At 32.5% G+C, this 13,725-nt stretch overlaps 1 protein-coding gene across 1 annotated transcript in view; it reads left to right on the top strand.

The window, feature by feature from the left end:
* Positions 1-13,409, top strand: part of LOC139527475 (putative ankyrin repeat protein RBE_0317) — a 129,448-nt gene extending 116,039 nt beyond the window's left edge. The window contains exon 7 of the mRNA XM_071322954.1: positions 10,446-13,409. Coding sequence (XP_071179055.1) covers positions 10,446-10,553 — 108 coding nt within the window. The 3' untranslated portion in view covers positions 10,554-13,409. The remainder of the gene's footprint in view (positions 1-10,445) is intronic.
* Positions 13,410-13,725: the final 316 nt, after the last annotated feature.

Below are 13,725 nucleotides of genomic sequence, written 5' to 3'. Positions count from 1 at the left end.
AGTTTTTGTTGATGGAGAGGCTGGAGTAAACAGACAGAACAACCTACTTTATGGAACACTGGCAATATTTGTCAACTTAAAAGGAATTTGAATTAACATCACCATGAACATTATATATGGACAGAAGTTATTCACTTAATCCATATGTACAAAAATGCGATTGCAAAAAACGGTTTTGGAATTCTTTTTATTATGTTGAACTTTTAGCTAATGTTTTGTTTTTGTACTCTAATCATTTGTATGACAATGTTTGTTTATACGAAGGGGACCATGTTTTTGTTGGTGGAAAATGGGAAATAACAGACAGAACAACCAAACGTCTGCAAAACAGGCAACCATTGTCAATGTAAACGGGATTTAGTGAAAATGAAAATGTTTTATGAACACAAGCTATTAACATAAATCACATTTACAGTTTAAACAAAATTGCGATAAACAAAAAACGGTTTCAAATTCATCAACTTCTCGAAATGTTGGCCAATGTAATTTTTTGTATTGTAATCAATTGTATATATTGTTTTTGTTAATTTTCATATCATGCTATGAACAGTGTAGGCTTTTTATTTTAGTATGAAGGTGATACTTCCCTACATTTAGCTGTCAGTGGTGGAAATCTCGACATAGTGAAATTGTTTTTACAAAGAGCAGATATAGATCCAAGTAAAGAAAATAAAGTACGAGTTGTCGTTTTGTATATTATTGTCAAACTTTGTTAAATCGTTCATTAAAATCAATGCCAATATAATGTTGCTTATACAAACTACACATATCTGCAAAATACTATTAATATCAGAGTGAAATTTTGTTATTTATGCACAATTATAAAAAAACAAGAAATTCTTATATCAAAATCATTGAGATTTTATAGGAATCAAATATAATTAATCGATTAAGATGCGTTTTCTTGGTTTAAGTTTTTTTTTTTAATTTCAATCTTAAAGATAAAATTAAGACAAGGATGTATCATGCATGAACGCATGTATATACTGACACTACTTATTTGAAAACAGTCTGAAAATAGGATTCTTCGATTACTGTAGATACAGTTAGTTAACAAAGGTACCAGGATTATAATTCAGTACGCCAGACACGTGTTTCGTCTACATAAGACTCATCAGTGACGCTCATACCAAAATATTAAAAAAGCCAAAGAAGTACAAAGTTGAAGAGCATTGAGGATCCAAAATTCCAAAAAGTTGTGTCAAATACGGATAAGATAAAATATGCATGGGATAAGAAAATTCTTTTTTTTTTTTTTTAAATTCAAAGTTCTGTAAACAGGAAATTTACAAAAATGACCACATTATTGATATTCATGTCAACACCGAACTGTTGACTACTGGGCTTGTGATACCATCGGGGACGAAACGTCTACCAGCAGTGGCATCGACCCAGTGGTGTAAATAGTTATCAAAGGTACCAGGGGTCTATTGTTTAAATTGTCGTTAGTGCTAACGCGTCGTTAAAATTTCTTAATCATTCGATTAAAATTAATCATATGATTAGTGTGTTGTTCAACTTGTCGTTAATTTTAACGCGGCGTTAAAAAGTCTAAAACTGTCGTTAAACTTAATCCACCTCTATGATAATGGTTATACCATGGCGACTTGTTTTGTTGGTGGTGGAAGATAGAGTAAACAGACGGCACAATCGACTTTCTAGATAACTTGCAATCAATGTCAATTTAAAAGGAATTTGTTTTTTTTACACATGTTATACATTTAATCCATAAGTACAATTTCATAAAAAATGGGATTGACGAACATAATTTTGCAGTTCTTTAATCTCGAATTTGTGGTCAGTGTTATTTTTTTTTGGACTATAATCATTCGTATGACAAAGTGTTTTTATACGTCTGTATGATAATACGATCATTGAAAGCTTTTCATTTTAGTATGGTTATACTCCCTTGCACAAAGCTGCCAAAGGTGGATTCATCAACATAGTTCAATTTTTATTAGAAAGAGCAGATATTGATCCAAATAAAACTGACAAGGTACGTCATGACGCGCTTTACAGGATTGTCAAACTTTGTCAAATAAAATATACAGATCCAAAAAAAATAATACGGTATGAATATATTGGTCGAGTTGTACAATTGCTAAATCGTTTGAGACATCCAATAAAAGGAAAGAAAATAATGTTTAAATTACACATGTCCTGATACATATTGACAAAAAGTAAATGTGATATTATTGCACATGAAAAAACTTTCAACTACGTCACAAATGACGAAGATGTAAGCAGCTTGTATGTTTCTGTTAAATACATAGTCTGCTTTAACTATATCTGGTCTTATTTCGATTGCCTTTATTGTAACCTCTTTCTTCATATCTGCCCGTAATGATACTAAATTGTATGCTGTGAGTACGAATTACCATTATAGTGTTGTTTATTTGTTTGTTGAGGTTGACGCCACGTACTATAATGGCCATACCAAGGGGACCATACTTTTGTTGGTGGAAGATGGGAAAATAAACACAGAAAAATTGCACTTCTAGAAATTATGCAAAGTTTATCATGTGAATAAGATTTGAATACACATCACCATTCACAATATTATGTACAGAAGTAATTAACTTAAACCACATTTACAGTTTCAACGAAATTACGGAAAATTATGAAATTCATTGCCGTCTCGAAATGTTTTCAAATGAATTGAAATTTACTCTTATCATTTGTATGAATAGTTTGTGTTAACTTTCATACGATCCTATGAACAGCGCAGTTTTTGATATTGTCCGGTTTTTTTTCGAGAGCAACAGTGGAACGGTCCGGTTTTCAAACAGAGGATTCGGGTATTTTAATGAAAATTTGAATAAGAAAAAAAAACATTCTAGACTCTTTCTAGTATATTACTGTCCCTCAGTGTAGAATAATGGCATATATTCATAATAAATCATCAAAACATATTATATAGTTACATACTAAGAGATATGTGTGACTGGTTAAGAAACCCTAACGGACGTATCCCCAAAGTGTATAACTGTCTAACACCCGATGTTAAACCCTTTATTTGTATATTTTGAATATTAAATGAGAAAGAATGGATAGCATTTTTATCAACAGTATCAGATCCTGATTAATAATAATTTTTATTGTTCTTAACTGGAACCCTACTATTTACCTTACTATGACATCTTCATACAAAATTTGACAATTGAGCCGATGTTACAAGAGTCAATGTTGACATTTTACATATTCCCGTTATATCCATGTGCTAATATGGAGCAGCAGGCCATGGTTGGCTGTATCGTGCATTCTTATTATCAAACAATATATCATGTTCATGGTATGCAGTTGTCAATATGGACGGGTATAAGACGGACGACATTTTGATTCATTCGTTGGATTTGACAGAAAGACCTGATGATAATGCAATATTTATTATCCAAGGTAGTTACATGTATCAGTTTAATTAAGGTACTCATACATGTATTTTACATGTAACGGCTTTAACAAAAAGCCTCCCAATGTCTTCTCAACAATTTACAAACATTTATAGTCAAACATACAGAGGCATATATGAGTTTGGATTAAAAATACGACGACCGGATACGCTTAGCATACAAAAATATATGTTGCATATGTAGGAACCCACCTTGTTAGGTTATCCAAGGGGATGGGGTCCTAGAGCTGGAACCCCTCTTTTTAACGATCAAAGTTTTTGAATGGAAACATATGACTGGAACCCCCTTTTCTCTTGGGTTGACTACCCCTTTTTAAACTGACTGGTTCGCCACGCGGTGCCCTTATTAGTCTTCAACGAACTAAACTTTATATTTATTTTATCATTAAGTCTTAGTCCGAATAAAATCTTAATGTTTTGAATGTATAATTTAGATAAAAGTTTTCTACTTGTATGTTTAAAACATTGCAATATTGGATCAGAATTGAAGCTTCAAGCAAAGGAGTATTTGAATAGTTTTTTTGCTAATTGGAATTGCCTGAAATACATTTTATGAAACAGTTTGTAGTGCATATTATGAGTTAACTCTCATATTCATGTTAAACACAAATTTCTATTTTTGATGAAAAAAATGAACTGTGTTTATCTATTTAGAAGCAGGGGTTTTTTAAGACTTTGTGGTCAAAATCTAGACAGCAGTGAGGAATCAGAAAAATGCTATGTGATAAAACATATTATACTAAAGGAGACCTTTCCTCCTACCCAATCCCCCCACGAACACATAAAAATCCTTGGATGAAATATTAAAAAAAAACACACACACCTAACTCGCTCCATTTCTATTCCCATTGACAATACCATTAGAATTAAATCCAATACATAATTAACAATGACATTATTAGTTCATCAGCTTAGCACACTATATGTATGCATGTCTCAATCCGAATTATCTATGATAATTACATCACGAATATATGTTAGACTCAGATCGGCGTCCAGTTTCTAATCGACGTCCGTTCCTCAAATCGACGTCCAAATCTGATGTCACATTCTCAAATCGAAGTCCATTATTTTGTTATTCTAATCGACGTCCAATTTGATGTCAGGTATTGCCAAAACGACGTCCGATCGATTGTGTAGTCTTCTCAATTCGATGTCAAATATCAATAAATGATTAATTACTGGACTTACAGTTATACATGTTCATGTTTTGTAGGGTTCTTATGACAACTACCTTTCCAATTATTCATACATACTTCCCTCATCACGCATCCCAAGTGCAAGAGTTAGAGTTAAATTTAACAAATTAGTCAAAGGTAAAGGAGCATGTGTTCCTAATAAATTATGTTCATAAAGTTTATCAATGCCTGAGTAAGTCAACTCATCTCAAACATTTGGCTTGTTTCCATATCCAAAACTTTTTAACTAATTTTATTTGGCCTGAAGAGGACCCTTTGTAATACTTATGGTTGATTTTTTCTGTTGAAGATACCTATCTATAACACACATGATGCCTTTCAGTGTTGATGGTTCATATTGATTACCATCCTTTTTTCACAGCCAAGAGATAAGTGCAAAGTTTTTGATATCTAGTTCTGCAGACTTTTTTTGTACGTCGTCTGTTTTACCAGACTCCTCTAAATATAAAGAGTGTTATGTCAGACACTGTTTTTCTTTTTGTATTTTCATTTGTGGTGGCTTCAAGAAAATTGTCGATTTCTTCATAACTTAAGTCTTGAAATATTGAATTATTTTTTATTTGCCTGTTGTGCCTGAGCCCCTTTTACATTTTCCTGTGAAATTCTATCTATCATATTAAAGTCTACTAATTCCACTGCTTCTATCTCGAAATCACTTTCAGGAAAAAGCAGACGAGTTTTTTTTATAGAAAAGACGAAGGGTGAAAGGAAGCTCTCTATCTTACCATTTATTATGCCGTATTTTAATTGTTAATTGCATGTTTGTGATGTTTTTCTCGCTTTTAAAGACGATCATAACTGTAAAATACTTGTTATTTACCCAAAAAGGACACAAATTCGTCGAATATATATTAATTTAACTGAATGTTCATTTAATTGTCCAAACAATTGTGGTGTTTACAATCTTTTGTGTATTCACACCATAAGAAGCCGTGTTAATATGTATTGTTCCGAATTCGGCACACCACATAAAGGGACCATACGATGTAACTAGCAGACTATTTATACGTATTTATATCGACATCTTTAATGATATAATTTATTTTAATCGAACTCAAGCTAGTGAAGCACTACAAAGGAAACGGTTGTTGTTTTTATCGTACATTTATTATTAATACACAGTTGTGCTTCTTACATTGTCTTTTTTGTGTGAAAAAGTAGTTCAGGTAAATAGCACAAAAAGTCTCGAGAGTAAGATAAGTGGAATGTATCACAATGGGATATTCATATAAATCAGCATCATCTATATAATAACCAAATATAACAGACAATCTATGTTATTTTATAAAATAATCCCTCTCGACTTTACTGAAATTTAATGCCAAACGATAGAAGTATTACTGGTTCTAAGATCAAAATTACTTCAGATGGTTTCCGATAATTTGCAAGTGTTGGTCTCTTCTTTCAAATTTCTGAATGTAAGTGTCCCTGAAAATGTGTTTGCCTAATAAGGACAATCAAAGTGCTTTGGTTGAACTTGTTTTATTTTCCCTTTGTATGAGTCATGAATAAATGACAAAAGTGTATTTCATTTCATTTTGACATCTGAATTAAGTTTTTTAAATTACACCAACAACTGTTCATTTCTTTGTTTATTATCTGAATCAATGCATAATAACACTAAATATGATTAAATAATTCCACTGCGATCCATTTGTATTTGTCACCACCTTGAACATGTTTTCTAATTTTGTGTAGTACACGCGACCTGCTTTCTTGTGATCCACTGATTGGAATCGACAGTCACACCTGGCACGTGTGTCCTAGAGGCCCGGCTAATAACCTGCTGCATATAACATTTCACCTGTTAAAAATTCTCCCATAAGTATTGCAAGACAATAATATACACATCGTCTACACCTAGTCATAGCGTAGATAGTAAAAGTTCAACACGCATGCATGTATATATGGTCTTTATGGCCTGATATAATATACTTGAATTTTTTCACCTTATCAGTTGTAAAAAGTAAATATTATAAAGAAAGAAAAAAATGTTTAAGATGTCAACAAAATCAATTGAACAATATACTGTACATATTGAACATGTTATTTACTGAGTGTAAATTATTGCATGTCTGTTCGTTTTATTTTCTAATTAGCCGGTAGTAATCATATATCAATTTGGTCATCAACGCTTATAATAACGTTAAAATATGATTACCGATCATGACAACAAATGATCGTTTTTAAATCCCGTCATGCAATATCAGGGGGAAACCTCGCGTGTTGCAGGAAGTAGTCAATGCATTCTTTCTTTTTATTAATTATTAGTTTTTTTCTTAATTGCTGCATATATATAGCAATACAATTTTGTGAATTAGTATTTTGTGTTATAATAAACATATTTAAATATAAGTAAAAAACGCGAATGTTCCCTTTAAATATAACGGATGACCAGACTGAGCTTACAAATAATTTTGTCTTTAACGGCAAGAGACATACTGAGACTAGCGTGCATAATGAGAAAATCTAAATCTGCTGTGAGTTTTTTATAAAACCTTTTGTTGAGTGTGCTGAACACATGTTTAGACTATCAACAGAAGTTAGAGGAAATTATGAGTGGACCATGAATTAAGTCGTGTGTGTTTGGCTTTTGATGTACGTTTGTACATGAAATTGTAGTACGTTATATTGTAAATCAACTTATTTTCGCGAGCGTTTTTTTTTCCATGCATTTCGCGAGTAGAACAATGACTGAGTTTATCGTCCTTACCTACGCCTAAATCACCCTGCTCTGTCGCTCAGTAATTCTCGTATCAAGACTTCAAAATGAGACCATGCATTTTCAGCAACGTCACAGTGTGAGAGGAGAAGTTATTAGCGACGTTATAATGCGAGAGGAGACGATTTCAAGCTTGCTTTCGTGAAGCGTAACACTGTCTTAGGGAGAGGGAAAAAGACCAGTAAAAGAACGATCAACAGATAATCGAGGTTTCTTCGTATAAATATCTAAATATCAGCCGCTCGACACAAAGTGTCACCTTGTGGCTTGCGGCTGATATATATTTTACGATATCAATGTGTAGACAACACGATAATCTATACTTATTTTCGATCTTTTAGTTTGACTGTCCCTCTGGTATTTTTTAATCCTCTTTTATGAATCGTTTGTAGACGATTTACGCGCCTGGTAATACTATAAGCCTAATATGTCTGTACATACGAAATGCTTTGCAACGTACAACGGGCCTTAATATTTAAACATCTATCGGTCAAGATTCTATTTGCTGTAGTTATCCATTCAATATTTACGGTAAACATGGTAAGTAAACAGTTTAACCCAAACCTAGATTTTGGTGATTTTAGTCTATCATGTCTTTGATGAACGGTTTCTTATTAGTTATTGTGTTTGGCTTTTAACTAGCTGCTAGTAACTGCTAGTACTCTCAAATCGTACTTTCTTGTTAATTTGACCTGGTAATACTATTTGAAATGTTTACCTTACATAAAATTAGAAGATGTGATCTGATTCCCAATGAAACAACTTTCACCTGGTATCAAATGATGTAGATAAAGCAATGTGTTTGTTTCTGCTTACGGGAATATCGTATCAATTGGGAGATATATACCCCATATTCAGGTGCTGCTAGAATGTTGCTACTTAGAATGGGAAAGTTCACAATTGGAAAGCTGAAATCATCTCTTTTGTCGTAAAGTTTTGTTTTCAACCGACCTTCATTGTCAATTTCTAGATGTAAGTCAATATATGAGGCCGACTTAACTGTATCTGTAGTATCCATTATCTCTAGTTCGATGGGATAGATGCGTTCAACATAGTCACCAAATGTTGAATTATTTAGTAAAAGAACATCATCTATAAAGTAGAGTTAAATGATATTGCTAACTTCTTATCTTTCTTCCTAAGAGGGCTACAATTTTTCCCATTGTAATGCCGACAGTCTGTTGAAAAACACGTCCTCCGAACGTAATAAATATGTTGTCAATCAAAAAAATCAAGCATCTTGATAATGTCAGTTTCAGAGAATTTTTTTATGACTCAGAGTGATCTTTTACAAAGAAGGATTTATCCCTCCCTAAGACAATATACTTGTATCTACGTTGGTCGTTCTTTTTTTTATGAAACAAAGCAATACCAACTCTTTCAATTTGTCTTTTAGTTTGGAATGTGGAATACTTGTGTAAAGTGTAGAAAAGTCAAATGTTCTAATACTATTACAAGATGAAAGAGATAACACATAATGTGTCTTTGTGATAAATATATAACACAAATTAGTTCTGTAATCAATTGCATAGACATAGTTCATAGTGGGTCATTTTTCATAATTGTACAATGGTGACAGATGAACTGGTCGTTTAAATAGTTTGACAAGACAAAATATAGTACATCTACCAAAGTCAAAATCATAACATTTTTCATACGAACAAATTAAATTATAAGAGTTCCATTATTTCAAAAAGTAAATTTGAGCAGGTATTCATAAAGCATTTCCGGTTATATTAAACTATCAAGTTTCTTCTACTAGTATCTGTTTATATTTGTTATCGAGTTAGTATTTAAATCACAGTGACTACACAATGCTGTTTTATCATCTTCAGTGTACGGTTTCTTATTAGTTATTGTGTTTGGCTTTTAACTAGCTTCCAGTAACTGCTAGTTCTCTCAAATCGTACTTTCTTGTTAATTTGACCTGGTAATACTATTTGAAATGTTTGTTTTTTTATTTTATGTTTACCTTATTTAAAATTAGAAGATGTGATCTGATTCCCAATGAAACAACTTTCACCTGGTATCAAATGTAGATGTAGGCATTGTGTTTTTTTCTGCTTAATACTTTTGACTACTTAATTTTCATCGTATCCAATTTAAATTGCCTTCATTCATAACTCTGTGCAGAGGTCTGCCCGTAATGATATCTTCAATATATGAGTGTTCATTGGTTTGTTGGTGAATAACATGTTTAATACCACGTTTTGTGACAGTAATAACATAATGACAACCAGTATTATTTGGTGGAAAGAGCTGAAGTAAACTAAGAGAACCACCGACCTTCTGTTGGGGAACTGACAATCTTTGTCAATATAGATGAGAGTTGAAAACACGTCACCATGACCATGTTTGTTCACTAAAGCTCAAAACTAAAATCAATACAAATGACCTGTTTCAAAAGATATACAATGTACTTAAACATATCAAGTGAAAATGATTTTATTTCATATATTCTAATAAGTCATTAGCTTTATTTTATTGATGTATCAACATGAATTATTGCCTTCACAATTATTTAGATTAAATTCGCACATTGTTACTACCTTTTCTGTTTGTTTTTCTGAACATCGTAGCATTTCTGTTTTAGGATGGGAGCACTCCATTTGATATAGCTGCAGAAGAAGAAAGATTCAAAATAGTAAAACTGTTATTAGAAAGAACGACTATAGACATAACAAAAGCATACAAGGTAGGGATTGTACCACTAAGGAGGATTTTCAACCGTTCTATAGTCAACCAAAACAATCGTTGGCCTACATCGACATTTAAGTACCCACTTTCAACTAATCTTTAAACCTCAAAGGGAAACGGACGTACAATACTCACAAGAACTTCAAAGTTATCCACGGTGCGTAATTCAGTTGCCGTTAGGCAATGGCTGTTTTGCAAAGAAAAAAAAGCATTCAATTATTCGAGTAAGGTGGATTCAAATTTAATCAGACTCGATACTCAAGTTATTGACAAAATTAACGTTCACACGTAACTTATATGTTCAAAATTTTGTTTAATATTTATTTTATTTGTTTAATAATTTACATACATGTAATGACATTTTTTTCTTTAACAGAATATTGGCTATAACTTGATATATTTCAACTGTTTATTTCAGGATGGGAACACTGTTTTACACAAAGCTACTAGAAGTGGAGAGCTCGAATTGGTCCAATTGTTACTCAAAACATCAAATATAGATCCCAATCAAAAGAATAAGGTATGAAGTGTGACGAATAAAGTAGGTCTATGTGTGGTCAACTTTAACTGTGTCATTTGTTACGTTAATTAAATCGTTGAGGCAAACATTTACATTTTAAACTGGTTGTCATATTAGTTGTACCAATCCTTTTTATAAGTATCTACAGTTGAGTAAACAAGTGAAATTGAATTTGAAAAAAAGGTAAACAAAGCTAAATTATGTACAAATCACTATTTTTCTGAAGCACATGAGCGTGTCCCTTGCTTTTAAATATGGTGTGTGTTCCTCAGCCTCAAATTTTTATTCAATGTTTTGTAAACGTTGTTTGTTTTAGTTTATGCCATTTTGTTGTCAGTTTGTTTTAGACTTATGGTGTTTGTTGTCCCTTTGGTATCTATAGAATAACAATTTGATTTCCTTTTTTTCAATTTTTATTCCTCTGTAACGTAAACCCACAGCGTCCACGTATCATAACACTCTAACTTACGGGTGGAGAATAAAAATGAAAAAAGTAAAAGTAAATTATATTATAATGATCATTTCTTATATATTAATCTCTACATCCCATTATGTATAATCATTGGTACACGCATTCATTTGATATTTGTATACATATTTATATTTATATATTTTATATTTTTGATAACAACTATATGCGTACTTTTGCTACCGTTATTACTCTCACACAATGCAATTGTCAAGCATATTATGTAAAAAGAAAATGAATTGGTCATTCATACATACATATTTAGTGGTTTTATACTAAATAATTGAGAAAAGAAATGGAAATATGTCAGAGAAAACAACCCGACCAAAGAGAATTGAACAACCGAAGGCCACCAATGGGTCTTCAATGCAGCGAAAAACTCCCGCACCTGGAGGCGTGCTTCAGCTTGCCCCTCAACAAAAAAGTATACTAGTTCAGTGATAATGGACGTCATACAAAACGAAATAAAAACAAGAAACTAAAATTAAGAATCATACCAGACTAAAAAAGGCCAGAGGCTCCTGACTTGGGACAGGCGCAAACATACGGCGGGGTTAAACATGTTTTTTTTAGATCTTAACCCTCACCTTATTGATCCAGCCCATATATCAAAAACAAACACACAACAATACGCACAGGAACACACTGTTCAGAAGAAGTCCGAGTCCGATGTCAGAATAAGTTACAAAAGAAACTAAAGAAAATGACGATGATACATAAATTTACAAAGCACTCCTAGCAGTTAAGTTACATGCCCGCTCCAGATCTCAATTAAACTGATTGAAAGGCTATGTCTTGATCATAGACATATAAAATCAAGTTTAGCACTATAACATCACAAAATATGTGAGAAGAACATAACCCGTATCATGTCAACAACTGGTTTCATGATAGATGTGTTTATTTCCGATGCAAAGACTCAAAGTGAATCAATTTTAAAGCCAAAATATTCAATCTTTAATGTCCTGACAACAGTACCGTAACTATATCCCTTCTTACTAAGTCTGTTTAAGATTTTGTTAGCTTTGAGGTGAATGCCGACATTGTTTAAGCTCAGTATAGAATATAACAATTAAAAATTGGATGGCATATACTTGAACGTATAAGATGTCTGCATGTTGAATTATATTTACGAATGATGTCTTTGTCCCGAAGATAAAATTTACTAAATGTTTTTACTAGTTTGTGAAATCGAAAACCCTGGTGTAATAATTTATTCAGTAAAAAACAAATGTATCTCGTTTCAATCTAATACGTTGTTACATACACGAGCAAATCTCATAAGTTGAGATGTATAAAACCATAAGATGGTGACAAGGGAACATCACCATATACAAATTGATTAGTAACGATAGGAAATGAAAAATCATCTCTTTTATCATAAACTTTGGTTTTGATCTAAACTGACAACGCCATTGCTAAAAATAAAAAAGACAAACAGACAAACAATAGTACACATGACACAACATAGAAAACTAAAGAATAAGCAACATGATCCCACCAAAAACTAGGGGCGATCTCAGGTGATCCGGAAGAGTAAGCAGATCCTGCTCTACATGTGGCACCCGTCATGCTGCTTATATGATAACAAATCCGGTAAACAGTCTAATTCGGTAGGTCACATTCATGAAAGGTAAGGAGACTGTAGTAACGACGTAAGGAACATATCCGATACCATTTCTTCCTAAGAGGGCCACAAAGAAGGATGTAACCCTCCCTAAGACAAGATACTTGTATCTACGTTCAATTTGGCCATTCATTTTTTATGAAACAAAGCAATACCAACTCTTTCAATTTGTCTTTTAGTTTGGAATGTGGAATACTTGTGTAAAGTGTAGAAAAGTCAAATGTTTTGATACTATTACAAGATGAAAGAGATAACACATAATGTGTCTTTGTTATAAATATATAACACAAATTAGTTCTGTAATCAATTGCATAGACATAGTTCAAGGCAAAATATAGTACATCTACCAAAGTCAGAATCGTAACATTTTTCATACGAACAAGTTAAATTATAAGAGTTCCATTTTTTCAAAAAAGAAATTTGAGCAGGCATAAATAAAGCATTTCTGGTTATATTAAACTATCAAGTTTCTTCTACTAGTATCTGTTTATATTTGTTATCGAGTTAGTATTTAAATCACAGTGACTACACAATGCTGTTTTATCATCTTCAGTGTAAATGTGGTAAACAGTATGTTGGCGAGTCAGAACACCCATTCCCCAAACGAAAGAACGGCCATCGTAGTGACTATGAATGAAAGCGAAATCATTCTCTCAGTCACAATTTGAGATCCCCTGGACACATTAAAACAGACTGACCATAACAAACATAAACCACACTACTGGTTGGTCTACATGGTCTAGGTAGGATAGACTCACTTGAAAAATATTTTGAAGAAGAAAATTAAAAACTTTGGCACCAAGTTGAATACATGAAAAGGTAACATACCCTTCACCCCTTCGTATGATGTTTACATATCTCAGTTGATACGTTATGCTAGTGCACATTCATACTAAAATTACTTCATATACGTGAGTGTGTTCTTAATGCAGAAAATATGCAGGTTTTTTTTTTAAGGTTAAGACGTTGAATATATCGTCCATGGCAACGGACATATGTGATTTCTTCAATATTATGTGACCTTTATAGCTGACTATGTGGTAATGGCTTTTCTCATTGTTGAAGGCCGTACGGTGACCCAT

Source organism: Mytilus edulis, chromosome 6, assembly GCF_963676685.1.
Source record: "Mytilus edulis chromosome 6, xbMytEdul2.2, whole genome shotgun sequence".
Taxonomy (NCBI): Eukaryota; Metazoa; Mollusca; class Bivalvia; order Mytilida; family Mytilidae; genus Mytilus; species Mytilus edulis.
Note: the sequence above shows the minus strand (reverse complement) of the source record. Positions and strands in the feature narration are given on the sequence as shown.